Source organism: Epinephelus moara, chromosome 16 (genome assembly GCF_006386435.1).
Source record: "Epinephelus moara isolate mb chromosome 16, YSFRI_EMoa_1.0, whole genome shotgun sequence".
Lineage (NCBI taxonomy): Eukaryota > Metazoa > Chordata > Actinopteri > Perciformes > Serranidae > Epinephelus > Epinephelus moara.
This window is the reverse complement of record NC_065521.1, coordinates 35267648-35288057: the sequence shown is the minus strand read 5'-3', so window position 1 is coordinate 35288057 and position 20410 is coordinate 35267648. Positions and strand designations below refer to the sequence as shown.

General features: G+C 39.8%; 2 protein-coding genes across 3 annotated transcripts in view; one reads left to right on the top strand and one right to left on the bottom strand.

Moving 5' to 3' along the window:
- The window catches only part of frmd4bb (FERM domain containing 4Bb), a 57366-nt gene extending 39496 nt beyond the window's left edge, over positions 1-17870 (bottom strand). The window contains exon 1 of the mRNA XM_050065240.1: positions 17722-17870. The gene's annotated coding sequence lies outside the window, so the exon portion shown is untranslated. The remainder of the gene's footprint in view (positions 1-17721) is intronic.
- The window catches only part of LOC126402909 (microphthalmia-associated transcription factor-like), a 48378-nt gene continuing 36637 nt past the window's right edge, over positions 8670-20410 (top strand). Inside the window, exon 1 of one of the 2 annotated variants that reach the window (XM_050065248.1) lies at positions 8670-8918. In XM_050065248.1, the coding sequence (XP_049921205.1) occupies positions 8815-8918 (104 nt within the window). In that variant the 5' untranslated portion in view covers positions 8670-8814. The remainder of the gene's footprint in view (positions 8919-20410) is intronic. The other variant, XM_050065249.1, reaches the window with a different exon arrangement.

Below are 20410 nucleotides of genomic sequence, written 5' to 3'. Positions count from 1 at the left end.
AGAGACACAAAATGACTACAAGGAGACACAAAATGACCACAAAGAGACACTAAATGACATCAAAGAAACACAAAATGACCACAAAGAGACACATAATGAACTCAGAGAGACAAAAAATGACCTCAAAGAGACACAAATTGACCTCAAAGAGACACAAAATGATCACAAAGAGACACAAAATGACTACAAGGAGACACAAAATGACCACAAAGAGTCACTTAATGACCTCAAAGAGACATAAAACACAGAAAGAGACTTAAACACTACAAAGAGCCAGAAATAACTACAAGGATACACAAGATGATCTCAAAGGGGCACAAAATGACTACAAGGAGACCGAAAACAGCCACAAGGAGACACAAAATTAACTCAAAGAGAAACAACATGAGCTCACAGAGACACAAAACCACAAAAAGATGCATAACAACTACAAAGAGACACAAAACACCGCAAACCTGCCACAAAGTCTGTGTGTTTTGCTCCTACTGTATGTAACAGAGGTGTTTGGGCCTTTTGCATACCTGCGCCTGTTGTCTCATAATCCACCCATGATATCATAATGTGGTGTCTCCTCACCTGCCACGTCCACTAACTGTGGGCACTTTCAGAAAATAATAGTATGTTTTACAGTACCACTGTGGTATTGTGACACCTTTCATTTTACATATTTATTAAGAGGGTTCTGTCTTTTAGTAAAAATGACTGAAGGGGATTCCTGGCAGTGCAGCTAACAGGTTTTTTATGTATGTTTTAGTCTGCTTGGATGCACTGTGTTTGCACAAAGGATTTTTCCCCCTGACTTCCTTTGACCTGCAGCAATAAAACAGGATCTACGTGATAAAAACACGAGCTGCTGAAGAGGATGTATTTAGCATGTGAGATAACTGACAAAACACAGGAACCAGTGTCGGTACAAACATCTTTGATTTTATCACAGTGTGTGTAAACGACAACACCAACAGCTACAAATGACGATTCAAGGGACAATGACATCATTTGATGAATGTCCTTGAGCCAGAGGTTTATTTCTATTAGCATATTCAATGGCAGAAAAACTGTGCTACTTTTAAAAAGGGAATTTACAGCTTACCACAAGTTGACCTAAATTGAAATGTGGGTCAGACTCACAATCAGCACTATTTACAGAGGAAAGTTTACATGTTCAACAGCAAAAAACAGATTCAATCAGTTATCTGTTTTCTAAAATGTCACCAATAGCCTCAAGTCAACTCATAAGTTTATGTCGCTTTACACATCATTTAACATCTTTGACACGAGCAATACAAAAGATACAAGTCTGCTGAACCGGGGCGTTGGTGTGCTTTTCACGTGTGATATTCATTTCAGCTCAGGAGTGACGGTTCCTCTAAAATATTCATTACTGTCTTTACTCTTCACTCCGCTGGTAATTTTCCAAAGAAGCTCGCACGGCAGCTTCGTTAAAGTCACCAGAAGTTTAATTCAGTTACACAAATAAACACTGAGTTAGTACATCATGGATACACTGACTAACTGCATTTTGGAATTCAGACGCCTGATAAATGAAGATGAACTGCACTCACAGTTCTCACAGTCTACAGTAGATGCTGCAGCCTGTCAGCAGAGCGAGGCTTCCCCACCCCCCTCTCTGCTCGTGGATTTCTGACATCAGACATGAATAAGTATCTCATTAAGATCCCCCAAAACCATCTGTTCAGTGAGTCTCCTCCTTACAGGAAAACGCTCTCATAGACAAAAGATGAGGATTCCCTCGTTAGCCTTGTTGCCTTCATTAGGAATTAAATTCTGTCATCACTGGCAAGCTGTATTTTTAATATATTCAGGGAAGACATGAGAGTCTGTTTTTGTTGTAACTGGCATGTAAAACTCTCACTTTACATTTTACAATACAAGCTTAAAGTCTGTACATGTAACACTGTAGGCTGCTTTTCATGTGTACGCCATTTTACTTAAACTCTCTAGTATACTGAAGTATGGCGTTCATAAAATTTTGCCAGTCTGTGTGCAGCGTATCATCGGTCTTCATCATTTGGCACAAAACAAGATGCAAAAATCTACTTCATAACCACTGCATGCAACATTAACCATGTGCACGTATTTGTTTTATGCATGACTGACTATGCATGCAATCACTTTTCCGTCTCCATTGAAGCAAATGTTTCTTGGCAGATGCTTTACACGAATGCACCCGCACCTCACATAACAATAGAAACTGAAGAAGCTGAACAACAACATGAAGCAATGACTAAATCTGTGGTCTCGTATAAATACTTTAGAGTGCGGCAAATGTTGTGTACAGAGATTCTAAAACCAATTTGAGCAATGAATGGAAAAATAATCTTGTGATGAGAAAGTTTTGGAAACTTGGGCAAGTCTTTGTAAGCAAACAGTGGAAGAAAGGAGGCGTCATTGGGCAACGATACCCACCAGAAAGACCTCAACAAATGTGTCTTGGTTAAATGCTGCATATTGTGAGTGAGATGTGTAGGAAGGAAGTAAAGGTTTAACTTTCCTTTAATATCACACAAAGCATCATTATTTAGGTTTGTTAAGATCAATTTAAACATAAATATTCAAACTTCTGCAAGAGAAACGAGCTTTATTTTCGGGACAAACTGATCAGTGACTGCAGCATACAGGAAGTGCTCTGTCACTGTTGATTGGCTGCCAGCTGCCTCCCATGAAAGTGCCACGAGTGAAAATTAAACAAAGAAACAGCTAGAGGACTTTCTCTGCTATTGGCCTACATTTAAGTATTTTATTCATTTATTTAATTATTTTAAAAGTAATTGCGCCGGCGATAGCTGATAGCCAATTTGCATCTGTCGTCCCTTGGCAGGAAGACAAAACACAACAGAACAGCACAATACGGAAAAGTGTAATTTAGATTTTTAACTGAGAAAGCAAAATGACCAAAGGCTATAAATCTGAACTGCAGCACCCAGTCACCCCAAATAAATGCTCTACTCCTATTAACACTGCCAGGATCCTCTAAGAAGAGGAGGTGTGAGAATATGAATAACTCAAACATCAGGCATGTATCAGAGTGAAATAAGAAGTTATCAAAATCGAGGAAATTATATTTTTTTCAGGATATTACAGTGATGATCCCTCTCAGGTCATAGTCCATGTTATTAGCCAGCAGTGTTTGCACAGTCTGCCACTGCTTATTAAATCTGCATGACACTGTGTAAACGATGATGTATTGGTCTTTGTAATTATGTCCATGTGTTCAGTTATCTCGTGGCACATGGCCAGTGTGTCGCTGTCAGTCTCCACCGCAGCATTTGTCTGCGACAGCCTTTGTGCACATGTTGTAATGGCAGTGTTGAATGTGTAAACAGGAGCGGGGTGAAGGGGTGGAAATGATGCACATGAGGGGACCGATCTGTTCTCACATATGTAACCTGTTGAATTGCAGTGGTTTGACATTGTACGCTTTGGCTGTCACAGGTACATGTTTAAAGGAACAGTGTGTGAAATTTAGTGGCATCTAGCAGGGAGGATTCCACATTGCAAGCAACAGGAACCTTTCCCAGTTAGGTTTCCTTCAGTGTTTTTTTGTTCAGGAGGTCCCTTCCTCTCAAACAAGTGAACCAGGTGATTTAAAATCGGTAAAAGCACTGAATAAAGCAGTTTCACATTAACAATAATAAAGCATTGCAAAAGGGCTACGAACTATGGAGGCTGTGAAGAGTGCAAATTTCCCTATCCAGAGCCAGTCTCTGGTTTGTCCGTTCTGGGCTACTGTAGAAACATGGCAGTGGAACGTGGCAATCTCTATAGACCAGGACCTGCGCCATATGTAGATATCAACGGCTCATTCTGAGGTAAATGAGAAGCCCCCTGTTCAGAGTATGAATCTAGGTCAGATTTTTTTTTTTCATGCTGTTATTAAATCCAATTTGGGTCAATATAGCATCGGCTACTGATACTAGGTTACCAAAGTTAGGCATGGTTTGGGAACAACTGGGTTTCCAACCAAACCCAAGAGAATGGGTTGTTTTGATCCAGTGTTATTTTTGTATATCCCTGATTTGTTATTTATCCAGACAGCACCTGGGACACCAGGTGTTGCCAATGAGCCCTCTGGAGGTGTTGTGGGCCTATCATCTAAACACCAGTGGAGGAGGGTACCCACCTGATGACCCCAATGAAGCTTGTACCCTCCTTGAACCCCCACCCCCTCACCCAGCATGGCTCTAACTGTCACTCACAGTCACAAGTGTGCAACAACAACTGACCTGTTAAACTCCACCTTGATTTAAGTTAGGGAAGTTCTTCTCCTGTTAGTTTCTTCTCTCTTCCCTCATCAAAATTAGGGAGTGGGGGGGTAAAGTGTACGGCCCGGTCCGGCGGGTGAGAGTTCAGTCCGCACAACATCTCTCCTTGGCTCTGCCTTCCCTATGCTCCTTCTTACTTTCCTATCCACCTAACCTTAACCCTTTGGCTCTGCCTCAGAAACCCCAGATGACACTATTACTCCCACTCATAGTCTCAAGAAAGTGCATCAAGGGATTATAGCATCTAGTCCTAAACTGAATCAACACAATACTGGGTTAATTTACTCACATCCTCGTGGTTAGGAAACAACTGGATTCCCAGTTAAACCCAAGAGAATGAAATTGTTTTGATTGAGTGTTATATATCTTTTAATATTACTGTTTTGTTATTTACCCAAACAACAGTATGGTTATTTTGACCCAGTATTAAACACAACAAGCTCAAGTTTCACCTTAAAACTGATTTTTTTTGTTTGTTGTAGAAAACAGTGTGCATATGACATCAAACCTGCAGAAGACATATATAATATAAACAATCCATAACAAACAGTGATGTGCAAATTTTAAAGGAATACTTGACCTACAAAATGACCATTTGTATATCAATTAGTCATGCTGTGTTACTTTGAATTCTTGCACAATGCTTTGTTTTTTTCATGTATCCACAGCAAACATATTGATTGGGGAACATGTCTAACGACAGCAAAACTACAGTATATTAAAACATCTGTTTACAAACTCGTGCTGTATAATCCAAGTCTCATTTAATCAGGTGTGTGATTTTACTAAAATCTTTACTACTGAAGTCTGGCTTTGAAGAGAGTATGTGTATGTTTCACTTTCAGTTCAGTTTTAAGAAGTAAAGTTTGAGTAAAAATACATTTGTTTGGTACTGAGCATATGACTGGAGAAATGAGACTTGTGTATGTGTGTTACGTGAGAGTTTGAAGTTTTACTCGTTAAACTTGGTCCACAGTCAATCAGTAAATCAATATGTTCACCATTTTCTTCATAAAATCATAACATGTGATGACTTATTGATATACAAATGGTCATTTTGTGTGTGAAATATTCCTTTAAGTAGCTAAAGTTTATTGTAACAGGTCATGAGTTTAAAAGGAGGGTGATATTTTTATAGGTTTCAACCAAATCCTGCTTCAAAGACAGAACAATTTGAACTGAGGTATCAAATATTTATGTACTGCACCCACTTGAGGAATTACAAAGGGCATTGTAGTCTACAAACTCTGGGGGCCTCCCTCAGCTGGAGGCCCTCAGTGATCAGTGACGCTATTCACCCCATAACAACACCCAGAATAATATGTTGTCTAGTCCATTGTGTGTGTGCCCCTGTGCTCTGTGACAGGATGTAAAGCTATGCAGGTCCTGCATCATGTCTCCTGCTCTGACTGTAACTTGCTTTTCACATGTCTGAGATTTTGTGGTGAATAAAATGTCTCGTAAATACTGCCAAGCTCTGTTTTTCTATTCTAGTTGTGTCTGTCTCCAATTATCATCGTGTCATTTAAGGCGTTATTTTTAGTTTTTTTTAAGTCTGTGCTTTCCAGCAGGAGCGCATTTGCATGATATTTGCATTAGTAAAATGCAGACTTCAACCAGTTCAGCAGGATGAGGTGAATGCAAATATTGAACTTGAATTTCCATTTTGTAATAGAAAGAAAGTGCCCCCAGTGAGCCCACAACACCCACTTCTCTGGCTATATACTGCCCCCAAGTGGCTGATGGGAGTCCAGTGAGGAGAGGAAACTCGGTCAGCAGACAGCAGAGTGAGGAGCTGAGGAGGAGACGAGCAGCACAGGCAGGTCGGTCTGTGTGTCTGCACAGGAGACGGAAGGAAACAGAGACATGAGGGTCGACAGAGTGTCCAGGTTTGTTATGATTTGGGAGCAAATACCTGCATGATTGACGTGAGGGGAGGATTAGATAAATGTAAGACTGAGGCTATAAATTATTAACAAGGTACTGAGTGCTGCTCAGGTGTGATGAGGTGTTGTTATGGTGTAAAATGCACTTTTATTTAAGTAAGACAGCTTTGCAATATATTCTAATGGAAATTCTTGTTATGATTAATCGGCATCAGTGGCATTTAAAGTTCGATCTAATACATATACAGGGAGTTTGACCCCTGGGCATAATTATAATAAGTGACCATTTATTGATTTTATTCTGTCATGCAACATTAACTGTGATTTATTGCCATTTTTGTTAAATTCTGCAGGGATATAGGGGAGAGTGGGGTCGGTTGGAACACGGGCACTGTGAACTACATTTTATTCACAGTTTTGTAATCTGCAGTGTGTCAGTAAATGTTTGGCTCCTTTGTTATTTTTCTTTCACTATAGGCCTACTGTTTTTGAGTTATGAAACAAACAAAGAACATATCACAGGAAAGCTGATTTTCCTGTCATCAGCTTGCGCTAATTTTAGCTGTCTTGATTTTTGTTGGTAGCCAGCACAGGAGTCCAGAGTGTGCCTGCACTCCCTGGAATAGTTGGGACAGTTATCCAGAAGTGGTTGGGATAATACAACCTGATCTCACTCCAAAGCCATTAAAATCTGGCGCTTGGGCAGTGACTTGAGGCATCAGACACTGTCCTTTAATGTCAACATGATATGCGGCTGGTCACCGTTCTAGTTTAACAGTGCTTGGCAGCTTCAGGGGGAAATGCAGCAGGACAAGGACGAATGTTAAGGAGGTGAAAGTCCAAGTAGAGCAGGTGGAAGCAAAGGTGGATGTGTCCAGCAAACACTGTCTTTCTCCTGGGAGGCTCGTGGTAGTGTCCCGTAAGATTATAAAGCCAAATCCTGTTCTTTTGTCCTAAACCTAACCACATGTTTTTGTTGCCTAAACCAAACCAAGTGTGTAAGTTGTTGAAGGAAAAAAAAAACGTCAAATCGCAGTGTTGTACTGACGTAGTGCTTTTATTTTGAAAGAGACTGTATGTAAACATTAAATTTCCTGTGAAAACAGAAGTGTATTTTGAAAGAAGACAATGCATGTAACAGCAGTTGACACAGCATCCCAGAACATCAACAACCAACGCACCCAGGGTACCTTGCACGTTATATCTGGACGTGGAAGGTCCATGACCAAACGTCAATATGTGACGAGGTCGGAGTGAGAATGTTTTGAATAATATTATGGTTCCTACCATGTTATAAATGAACAAAAAGTAGACAAAACAAGACAATGGCTTTTCCAAATTGAATAAGACACACTTTTAAGTTACGGAGTAATATTTCCTGCATAAAGGCCTAAATTTCAAGCCCCTAGCATATTTTGAATGTGCAGGGTTCAACTGTTAATGTTTTTCAGCTCTCAAGTTATTGTTATTGACTTGTATTTGTTCATACATGAACCTATAGGCAACATGTAGCCTTTGGCAGTGATTCCCAACTGGTGGGCCCCAGTCCAAAAGTGGGTTGCCAGTCCATTCTGAATGGTCCGCAAGTGACTCATGAACATGTCAAGCTTGTAAAAAACACACTTTATTTTGAAGTACAGTGAAATTCCAGCACAGAGCTTTTATTCTAAAGTGCTGTTTTCTGCTGTAGAATGAGAGAATAACAAACAGCTACTTAACAGAGACAGCAAACTAGCTCGACAACATGACCGAACGCAAGTATAACGCTGAATATATTAAACTGTGTGGACCTTTAACTACTGACTGAGGAGAAATCTGCATCCTGTGGCTGGACCAGTTGGGAACCACTGGCCTATGGTGACCATGAGCTGATACTGCCACTGAAATGACGACTCAAAAGACAGCCACATTCTATCTCAGTAATTTATTAAAATAAAATGAGTTTCCAGATGTGATCTTTTTCTCTGTATAAACAAATGTATCGTAAATATAAGGTGTTCAGCTTTAGACTGCTTTTTTTAATCTTAATGATATTCATTAGCCCAGAACAAGGTGTCCAAACTGACAGAAATGTTCCAACCAACCCCACTCTCCCCTAATGGAGATTAATTTACCTAAATTCACACAGCACAGGTTTCCAACCTGTTATTATTACAAATGTACATGCCTGCAGTAGAGTCAGGTGTTATGTGAGGTCATTGTCTCTAAAAAGGTTATAAAGCATTATTACAGCAGCAGGGTTTATAGTTAATCAATAAAACCCATCATATCGATAACCAGCTGCTCGCATGATTAGTAATTATTATTGAAGGAAGTTAAACTTTATGACGCTCGAGTTTCACTGTGTGAGCAAATAAGGCTGTGTAAAATCCCCTCGGATGCTGCAGCCAATGAAAACCATGCTGACACTGACAGCCGAGGTGCATGCTGGTAGTGGTAGTCGGCTGGTCTCCTGCAGCCGGTCAGCAGCGCTGTGCTGGCGGCTGTGCAGGACTACACAGCTCCGGGTGTCTGCACAGAGGCGGCTTGCGTTGACAGCGGTTGGTACTGAGCGAAGTACGGCGGCACAAATATCGCTCGTCTGGGTTTGCTTTTTTTTTTTTTGTTAAGGGGTTTAACGTTTCCAAAAGTTGACCTCTGCAAGTATGCAGTCCGAATCGGGGATAGTTCCCGACTTCGAGGTCGGAGAGGAGTTTCAAGAGGAGCCTAAAACGTATTACGAATTGAAGAGTCAACCCTTGAAAAACAGGTCAGTTGTGTGGACAGTTATTTCCCACGCTGGAGCGGGGGTTTGGTGTTTGGGTGATAATTAGGCTGTGGACTTTGGGAAATGTTGTCCAGGGCTCGGTGCATGTGTGAGGCTTTCTCCACTGATGTTACCGGGGCTGAGCTCCGGACTGGGAGTCAACTTGCCTCTCATTCCTTATGGTTATCCTGCTGGCATGAAGTTATGCAACACTTGGGTGTTGTCTTGTCAACATCAACTTCAAATATTAGCTCGCAGAGGAGCAGACAGGTCAGTCTGATGAGATGCTGCCGTTCAGCCTCACTTGTGTTGATGGTCGATGTGCTGATAAAGCTGATGGGTGTGTTGCTGTTTACATGGGACTCTGCTGAAACACATAGGCTGTGTCTCTGCACGGCAGTGTGCATGGAAAAATGCATCCTGCAGGATAACATTATCAGGTCTGATTAGTCATATAATGTTGGTTAATTAAAGTAAATTGTGGTAGTTAAATACCTAAAATATTTCTACAGATAGAATGACAGATGCTTTTTGTAGTGGAGCTTTTCTGAAAAACACTGCAAAATGTTTACAGATAATGTCAACTACTCCAGTAGCAGAATCAAAATTTGCTTTTGAATCAAGTGTCTGCTTCTGTGTGTGCGCTGGCAAATATATTCTGCATGTCATCGTTGGACAAAGTGCACCAAATCCTGACAAAACAAACCTCCTTCACAGAATAAGTGTTGCACACATTAAAAGTTCCTCTGGGGTCTCAGGATGTGAACACAAACACTGACTTATCAGGAAGCTATTTTCAGCTTTGGCACGTCGAGGCCTCTCCACACAGTCAGGATTGAGCTGAGTCAGGTCTATGTGGTCTGATGTGACCTTTCACCCTTTTTCTGGAAGTGCTGCACAGCAGGTTTGCTGTCCAGTGTGTCTGTATGATGTCATATTTACATTAGTGCAGCCAAATTACTAATAATCTGTCCAGGGATTTTAGGAATACGTTGAAGCAACATAGGGCTGGATAGTGTACCAATATTATATTGATAACAGGATGTGAGACTGGATGTCGTCTTAGATTTTGGATATTGTAATATTGAATATACTGTCTTTTGCTGGTTTCAAAGGTTATTGACTTATCAAGGTCAGCAAAAATGATCAAGGTCATGTGCATACATGTATATTGTATGATAATGCCCTTGTGTTTACATGCGTCTGTTTACATAAAAATGTAACCTAAATTCTTGCCAACAAAATGCTAGAATATCCTCTTGAGACTGGAACTTTTCTTTGGTATACATTTTTAATTTCTCCTAGCTATTTGAGGTTAGTGGGACCTGATAAGTATAAAAATAACAAAATAAATGAAGTCCCAATATCCTCAAACGAGACGATAATTAAGTCCCAGTGTCCTTCAACGAGCTTATGAGGATTCCCAATGTCTTCAAATGAGTACTTCCTGATTAATAGTGTCTTAGCTTGTTACTGTTGCTAAATTTGGTTAAATTTTTACACAATATTTAACTAGAAACGATATTAATCATAAATGAACAAGTGTCAACCATAAAGTGTGATCAGGTTTTGTACCTTGTCCACTTTTGTGTCGGGATCATCTGCAGACTGACTGCAGAGACGGCTGCCATCTTATTTTTACATGGATTAGTATATTATGCTCTTACTACCACTACATGGCACAAAAAAGTGTCCACTAACGAGGACAACAGGTCTGAGTTAAGTAAATTGACGGATAAGGTCCAGTAAATCTAAAATGTCCTCATGAGGACACAGGGTCTCAGGAGGATAAACAGTTTTCCCCACCATTCTAAGACCACCATTCATCAGCCTTATGAACAGAAAAAACTGCACTGAGACATGTTTTACTTTAATTTTTGGTTGGATTAAAAGTTCATTGCTCTTTGAAAGGTGTACTTGCATTTTTATGCTATTATATAATCATTATATCAGTGCTGTAAAATGATCTTAAAAAGACAATATTATCGTTAATCCCAAGTATTTCAGGGGAGAAATTAGAGGTGGGAATCACCAGGAGATCCATGATACTTAAGTCACAATACAATATTATTGCAATTTTAAATATGTTGCAATATGCTGAGTATTGCGAGTAAATATATTGTGATATAGTCTTTTTTTTTCAACTGTAAATAATGTCCCCAAAGGAAAACTTTGTCGACATGTTTTTTGTTTTGTTTTTTGTTATATATATAAAAAAAATAAAGTTTTCTGTTCATCTCACTTAAGCCACTTTTTGCAGCAGCAAAATGTATCTACTGTATCTAGTGGACTGAAAAAGAAATAGATTATATTATTCTAGAAAGCCACCTGAAGTTTAACTTGTATTTGTAATATTAATAACTTTTATCCTGAGACCCTGTGTCCTCATAAGGACATCAAATTTTGGGTTTACTCTACCTAATACAGTACTTTATTCTGCTTAACTTAGACCTGTTGTCCTTATTCGTGGACACTTTTTGTGCCACCTTGTTGTAGTAAGAGCACAATACACTAATCCATGAAAAAACAAGATGGCAGCCATCTCTGCCAAGTCAATCTGCAGCTGATCCCGAAACCAAAGTGGACAAAGTACAAAACCTGATCACATTTTATGGTTGAAACATGTTTATTTATGATTGATAATGTTCATAGTTTGGTATGGCAACAAATGTTTCCAATTTTATCAACAGTAACAAGCTAAGACACTGTCACTCGTTTGAAGACATTAGGACTTTATTATCGTCTTGTTAGAGGATACTAGGACTTAACTGTTGTTGACAGCGTTTCATTTTTTATATTTATCTGGTCCCACTGATCCCAAATAGCTGGGAGAAATTAAAAAAGTAAACCAAACAAAATTTCAGGTCTCAGGAGGATGTTAAAAAAAAATTGATACTTGGCACTGTGTGATATTGCCACACAAGAATATCGTGATACTATGGTGTATCAATTATTCCCCCACCCCTGATGTAATATTCTGAACTTACTATAAACTGTTCTTGCTGTTCTATTATTTGCCTTCATCCATTTAGTCATTATATCAACATTACTGAAGATTATTTGTGTGAAAGCTCCAACAGTCAAAAATGCTGTGATACTTGATTTTCTTTATACCGCCCAGCTCAACAGCTTGACATTTTGGGAAATACGCTTATTTGCTTTCTTGCAGAGAGGTAAATGAGAAGATCGATACCACTCTCATGTCTGTCGAGTATGAAGCTGGAGCCAGGAGGCAATTTAGCTTAAAGACTGAAAACGGGGAAACGGCGAGCCTAGCTCTGTACACAGATAACAAAACATACCCTCCGGCATCTCCCAGTGTTGACAAGACTCCAATAAAAACCACAACTTGTCATTTTAACACTTTGGTTTCAGTATGAATTAAACAAACAAGATGTGGCGTGTTAATTAGAGAGCTGTGGAGGTGTCGGAAGGAGGATTTTTTTTTTAGATTTAGACAGAGCCAGCTAGCCAGTTAACCCTGTTTCTGGTGCTTATGCTAAGCTAACCAGCTGCAGCTTCATGTTTAATGGAGAGACTTGTGAGTGGTATCGATCCTCTCATCAAACTCAAAAAAGCAACCCAAAATGTCAAACTAGTCCTTTAGTATTGTCGTTTAGTGGGCTTGACCTGAGTTGAAATGTGTGCTGAATATAGATGAGTATCAGAATATTTTTTGATGCATAATATTACTAGGTTTATTTTTAGTTATGATGAAAAAACATGAGTCCCTGTTCTGGTGATTTATACGTTATGAAGCACTCTACAGCTGTGATCCAACTGGGAAGTTGTGAAACTCACTTTGCCTCTGTGATGATGACGATGACGGCGATGATGACGACAATACAGCTATTAACAGAATGGTGTCTCATTATCTGTATTTTGTGTCTACGCGTCTCCGTTATGTTGTTCAGCGGTAGTTATACATGGCTTCATTGTCAGGCTGAGACATACAGAGGACAGTACACCACTGTGCTCAGACAGAGCTCTTATTGCAGACGTTGGGTCGACTCCTGTTATTTTTTTCCCCCTCTGGACATTTTGTTGCAGATTGGGAGTTTATCTCCTTTTCTGAATTCAGCCAAAACACCAGTTCAGGGAGAAAAAACTGTCATCTTGCTCCGTCCTAACCTTTAACCCACTTCTGCATTTTTTAAACTCATTTGTTCATTAGCGAAATGTCATTATACTGTTACACATACAAGGGCTGAATCTGAGCTGTTGTGTTGCTGCTGCTGGCGGAGCAGTAGTGACGGTCGGCCTCAGCAGACGTGAAGTATCACAGATTATTTCATGTCATTTCCTTTGGAATATGTGAAGTTGTCTGAACAGTTGTTTTTCGATTGAAGGTATCCCACTTCCTCTTCCCATCACATGAGGATGCATAATAATAGACATGATGACTGTGCTGTGAGACGTTGGTTGCGCAAAATGGATATAATTAACTTTGATTGATTATTGAGGTGTATGATGTCCACCCCTGCTGTTTCTAAATTTAAAATATTAAGTGTGACAAAATGTCATTTTAGCTTTCAAAAGATTATTTTGTTTTCTTGCTGTCTTATCCGTTTGACAGAGCGCTCAGACGGCTGCAGACGATGTGCCAGACTTTTTGTTCCTAACATAGACGTGAGACAGACGGTGAAACTTGTCTTCTATGCAGTGTAAATAAGCGGTATAAATTTAGCAGTGGATGTGTTATATCTGAAACTGAGAGTTGGGGGATCATTATTTGCAGCTGTACTTGGCATGCAGAGTCAAACTGAAGCTGAAGTCTTAGTTGTGCTCTCTAAAGCGTGGGTCTAACTGTGACAGAAGCTGGATATTTTTCAAAATGTTCCTATAAATCCAGATATTATCTTAGAGGGGTTTTTTTTATGGCATTTTATGGGCTATTTATAATTATTTAGCACTTTAACTTTGCAGCATTGGTGGTGAAAGCAAATGAATCTGTCCACATGCTATTAAATCCTCTAGTTTCCTTCAAGACTTTTTCCTTTTTTGGATTTGGAATCCACAGCTAGCCTTGTAGGAGAGACTACCGCTACTGAAGTTCAGTAAAATTTAGAGGAAAAGGCATCAGGTTGTAGACGTATGATGCACATTTTAGTTGAGAAAACGACGTATAGGCTGCACATTTTTACAGTTGTACAATGCAATAATCACTTTAGGTCTACAACCATGACAAATGAAAATGTGGATGTTGAAAAATAACTGTTATTCATTTCCAGATAAATTTATGTCAGCCACAGTGAGCCACTGGAGAGGGTCTAAAAAGCCGCATGCACCTCTGGAGCTGCAATTTGCCTTTGTTACATGCATTGTGTCTGTTCAAATTAAATAAACGTACAGTGTATATAAAGCACTTATTTCCTCAGGTTTAGGCAACAAAAGTAGGTAGTTAGGTTTAGAAAAAAAACATCATTGCGTGGCTTAAAATAACTACAGCTGTAACTAGGGTCATGTGACATCATGTGACATACATCACGTTGTTATTGAAATAATTCCACTGACTTTCGGTTTCACACATGAAATGAACAGCGGGCTTCCTGGGTGAGAACCTAGATTTTTTATTAGACCCATCCACCCTATATAGAATTTCTCACTCTTTATACTATGTAGTTTCCGGGGGTATTACAAATTGCCGCCACACAGTGTTTTATAATGCTGTGTTTTTATGGGTCAGTATCTCATGCGGATGTCCACTGATAAAACAGCAGTTTTTGACATGTGCACTGGGTCAGCAACTGCTGCCACCTGGTGCGTATCATACTGCGGCAAAAGGTACCTCTGTGTGTCAGTATTTGACGCTGAGATCACTGACAAAGCGCTGGTATTTGACATGTTAGGAATGAGAATGGGTTGGTGTGACTGTGACATACAACAAGGTCCCAAGGCCGGAATCAAACCTGTGACTTTTTACTTTGTTGAATATGACCGGCTTTACTTTGTGGGGCAGACTCAGTGTGTTTGGGGTCGGACAGAGAGTAATAATGTTATTTTATCATGCTGTGACAGAGAGTATATCACGTCACAGTATCTCAGCTTGGTTTGATAGTTCAATCAGTCAAAGCTACAGGAGGTAACTCTTATAATAAAAAAACATTTTGTCATATTTGCTAAAACTATCACTATATCCTGACTGTAGTGCATCAGTTGATTGGTTGGTTGATTTTTTTATTTGTGTCACGCACACTTACATATGCCCAACCCTCATGGGTTTACAAGACACCATTACAAGCAGGCTGCAGTAACAACCCAAAGTACATGTTGTCTAACTTCTCAGTGTGGAAACAGAATACTCTGCCTTCTATCCCAGGCCTGGCAAAGAAATTCCGCCATTAAAAAAGGTTCCTTTCTGAAACAAAACAAAACATTTTCATGATCATGCAACCAAAAGAAATCAACATGAATAGGTCATCTTACTGAGAAGTCTTCATATGAACATGAGACGAACAATCTGTGGAAAAATCATGTTCCTCTTCCTCCTCGTGCTGTTAATGACATTTGAAGTATCCCCTGTGCCTGAACAAAACAACCAATCAGAGTCAGGAGGAGTGTGCTCTCAGCCAAGCTCAATATCTTCAGTGCATGGCTTCAGGAGGAGCTTTGCAAAAACACTGGCTGAGCAACAGCAACCAGCAGTGAAAATGCTGCGTTAGAGACTCCTCCTGGGTGTGATTGGTTGTTTTTATTCAGGCGCGGTGGATTCTTGCAGATGCCATTAGGAGGAGCCAGAGGAGCCTGATTATTTCACAAATTATCTTTCTTGGGTCAAGTTACCCACTGTAGCTTTAGGCTAAAATCACAAACAACCTGGTCCATACAGCAATGAAAGTGATGGTAGTGAGGTGAAAACTTTAGGTTGCTTGCTACACATACAGTATATACAGCCTGTATTTAGAGAGTATTGAGGTGAAACATATATTTCATTTCAATATGGCTGGCTTGGTAAAAGACTTACCACTTATATAAAGTGTTGAACTTATTGCACATCAAATACATTGTTAGTGTATCTTTAAAGAGTGTTGCAGATTGGCTGTAAAGCTGTGTCAAGATTTGTTTGTTATAAAAAGAATATAATTAGCGGTACATTTAAATCTGCCTGTGACAGGAGGCGGAGTCAGAGGTGGACAGTTATGAAAGTTGGTACTGGGAGCAGCTTGTTCCCGTGGGGAATCCTAGACAGAGATGCCTGAGAGGCCGAAGGGTTTCGTACATGATCTTAAGACGGACCGAAGAGCTTAATGACACAGACAGGTGTCGTGGCTGCAGTTAACAACTTGTTCTGCAGACATGATCGCTTTGCTGCATCGTAACCTCCTCTGTGGCTTTTTAAAGCACATGTATAGGTTTTGCATTTCTGCACTTGGAAATTCTCACAAACTTTGGATTTTTTTTATCTTGCGTCAGGAGTATTAATATTAGGAAAATGTGATCTTTGTCAGCCTCTGTTGGTGACCAGTGGAGACTGCCACAACACTTAAAACAGCACTTCTTTTTTGGCAGGTAGCTTGTTTTGACCACCAGAACCTCAAAGACACTCAGTTAGTTTCATGTATGATGAAGAAAAGCAGCAGCTCCAGACACATTGATGTGAGACGCCGGTACTTTTTTTTGATATGCCCAAGATGAATTTCTCTTGAGAGACAATAAAGATCAATCTTATCTTATTTGACAGCTGAGACCAGCTCATTTGTGTCATTTTTGCTTTAAAAAATGTTCATTCATTCTCCGTAATAGCTTATCCTGCTACACGGTCATGGGGGTCGGGGGGTGGGGGGTGGCTGGAGTCTATCCCAGCTGACACTTGGAAAGAATCAGGGTACACCCTGGACAGGTCGCCAGACTATCACAGGGCTGACACATAGAGACAGACAAGCATTCACACTCACATTCACACCTACGGGCAATTTAGAGTCCAATAACCTGCGTGTGTTTAGACTGTGGGAGGAAGCCAAAGACCCCAGAGAAAACCCACGCTGACACAGGGACAACAAACTCCACACAGAAGGGCCTCAGCTGGCTGGCGGACTCAAACCTGGAACCGTCTTGCTGTCATCTCTTAAATATTGTGACTGTATGAGTACATGGGCCATTGCTTTCTGCATGAAAAGACAGCTTGCACATCCTCCACTGTTCAGCAGTTAAAAAATAACAATATTAGTCAACAGCTCTGGAACAGTCAGCTAAAGTTTTAGGCCTAGTTCCAGTTTGAGAGTTACTGTGATCCATTTATTAAAATCTGGCACCTTTAAAGTCCTCCTGCAGTGACAAAGGAACCTACTTAATGTGTGTAAATAGGAGTAGGAATCAAGATACTTCAGTCAAGATACAATATTATTGCGATTCTAAATATGTTGCAATATGCTGAGTATCACAATAAGAAATATTGCAATATATATTACCCTTTTCAACTGTAAATTGTGTAAAAATCTGTTTTATCTAATAAGATAAAGTTTTCAGTCTGTTCATCTCACTTGAGCCATTTTTTGTAGCAGCAAATTGTATTTAGTGGACTGAAAAATGTAGTAGGCTAACTAAAGTTTAATTTGTATTTATCATATAAATAATTTATATGATTTAAAAAATCAATACTCGGCACTAAATGAAAACAACCCCCATAAATAACTGCAACGTCCACAAGTTTAGTCCAACTCAGAAAAATCCTCCTTATAGAGTCTGCATAGTCCAACCAAAATGTCCAAAAACCAAAAATGGAATATATGTCCTTCCTTCAAAATGCAAAAAATATAAATTGAAACAGCAACACATTGCAAATACCCCTCAAAAGAATCAAACTCACCACACACAGGACTGGGAATAAGTAGTCCGGCCTAGAGTTGCTCTGCAGTCCTGTGCTCAGTTGTTATGGTCCTCACATCTCACAGAATTCCTTGGATAAGATACCACCATAAAAAAAAAAGCTGAGTGTCCTCTTCCATCTCCCTCTAAGCTGCCAGGATCTTTCATAACTCCTCTGTCTACCTCCAAAAGCCCTTCTTTCCACCCCAAACATTTCTCTGTCCTTTGTGCTCCAGGCCACGCCCCCTCACACCTGTGATCCAACAGACCACCTGACCACTGTTAGCTACAGGAAGCTACACAAGTAAAAGCATGGGTGACAATGATACGACCGAGGAAGGGTTTAGTTTTTAACAATTCAGTTACATATAAATACTTTTCTGCTGACCCTGTTGGCGGCGTCACAGCTCTATAAAACCCTTTCAGATGAACTTTGGTCATTTTCTCATGGTTATTGTGTGTTAAAATCGGAGCTGAGTGATGTTTTTCAGCTGTGACTGTTCTCCTTTACAGTATGAGGATGTGTTGATTGTTATTGTCACCTCCAAGGAAAATTGAGGACAAATCAGCCTTCAGTGTGACAGGAAAAAGCTGCATGATTATGTTTTTACAACGTCCTCATTTGCATAAACCTGAAAACCTTATGGACTCACTCACCCTGCTGTAGGAACGTATGTGCTGTATGAAATCCTCCTCCTCACTGTCCTCAGATGCTCCGTGTTGAGGCACAGAGGGAGGAGAGGAGAGGGGAGCGGGAGCGAGAGCGGGCCGTCCTGATGAACAGGGAATTATGAAGGTCATGGAACGTGATTACAGAAATAGGACCCGGCAAGTTCAAGTTATCCCAACTGGTCCTTGCTTCCTGGAAAGAACCTGATTATCTCTTGGGATGCTTTAACAGCGTACCCTGTTTTGTTTAGCTCTTGCATCTGAAGCTGTGAATCTCATGGCAGCAGTGTTCATTTGCAGAGACAGGGTTTACACCAGTTAGAGTTTATACCAGTTTCATTTTTGACATTTATTAACAGTTTTTAAATGAAAAGGTTGAATGTTTTAAAGGTTCCTGTTTGACAACATAGCAAAAGTGGATTATGGATAAGCAGCATAGTTAGGCATGGATGAATTACTGAACGGGCCTACCGAGCACAAGCCCAGGGGCTCAGAGTTTCATGTCACTCAAATTAACACACATCGACCAAAGAGAGATTAAAAACAACCACAAAGAGACACTAAAAGACCACACAGAGATGCAAACTGCAGAGAAACATGAAATGACCACAAAGACACACCAATCGACCTCAAAGAGACACAATATGACTCGAAAGGTCAAAAACTTCAGACATAAACAACTACAAGAGACATAAAACGACCACATGGTGACACAAAACAACCTCAAGAGACACAAAATGACCCTACAAACAAACACAGACCAACTACAAAGAGACAAAACAAACACAAGGAGACACAGAATGTCTATGAAGAGAAACAAATCGATGACAAAGAGACACAAAACAACCACATGGAAAGAAAGAATGACAACAAATAGAAGCACAATGTCTATAAAGAACAAAAAAATCACCTCAGAGACACAAACAACTAGAAAGAGACAAACAACAACCACAAAGAGATGCATAACGACTCTAAGGTGACACAAAACAACTACCAAGAGACACTAAAAAAATTACTTTGGAGACATTAACAACCACAAAGAGACAAAACGAACACACAAAGAGACACCAATCAACCACAAGGAGACACAGAATGTCTACAGGGACAAATCGACTACAAAGAGACACAAAACCACAGGGAAAAAAGTATGACTACAAAAAAGAAGAAAAAGTCTTCAAAGTACAATGAATTACCTCACAGACATAAACAATGACAAAGAGACATAAAACAACCACAAAGAGACACAAAACAACCACAATGAAACACAGAATGACCAAAAAGACACATAATTACCTCAAAGAAAGACAGACTGACCTCAAACAGACAACAAACAACCACAAAGAGAGACAAAAAATACTTCAGAGACACGAAAGACTACAAAGAGACAAAACAAACACAAAGAGACACAAATCGACTACAAAGAGACACAAAACCACAGGAAAAAAGTTTGACTACAAAAAGAAGAAAAAGTCTTCAAAGGACAAAAAACATAAAAAAAACACAAAGAGACACATAACTACAAGGTGACACAAAACAACCACAGTGAAACACCCAAAGACAAACTGACCTCAAAGAGACACAGAATGGCCTGAAATAGATGAAAAACAACCATAAAGAGAGACAAATCGACTACAGACACAAAACAAACAAAAGAGAGACAAAACATGACTAAAAAAGACACAAAATTACCTCAAAGAGTGACGACAAAGAGGCACAAAATGATGCATAACAACTACAAGGAGATGCAAAACAACAAAACAGATGCTAAACCACTAAAAAGTCTGTGTGACTTTTTCCCATGGGGGATATTTGTATGTCTGTGCCCAGGGGCCCAGTGTCTGATAATCTGCCCATGTCGCCAGGCACTGTAGGTTTAAGTGACAGGGGTTAATGTACCAGAGGAGCAGGTTTAACAGAAGAATTTTGAATTTTATGCTGCATTGTTCATTTCTATAGTTTAATGTTTGACCCTTTATGGGAGAAAACAAGACATTTAAAAATATCACCTTTGGTTTTAGGAA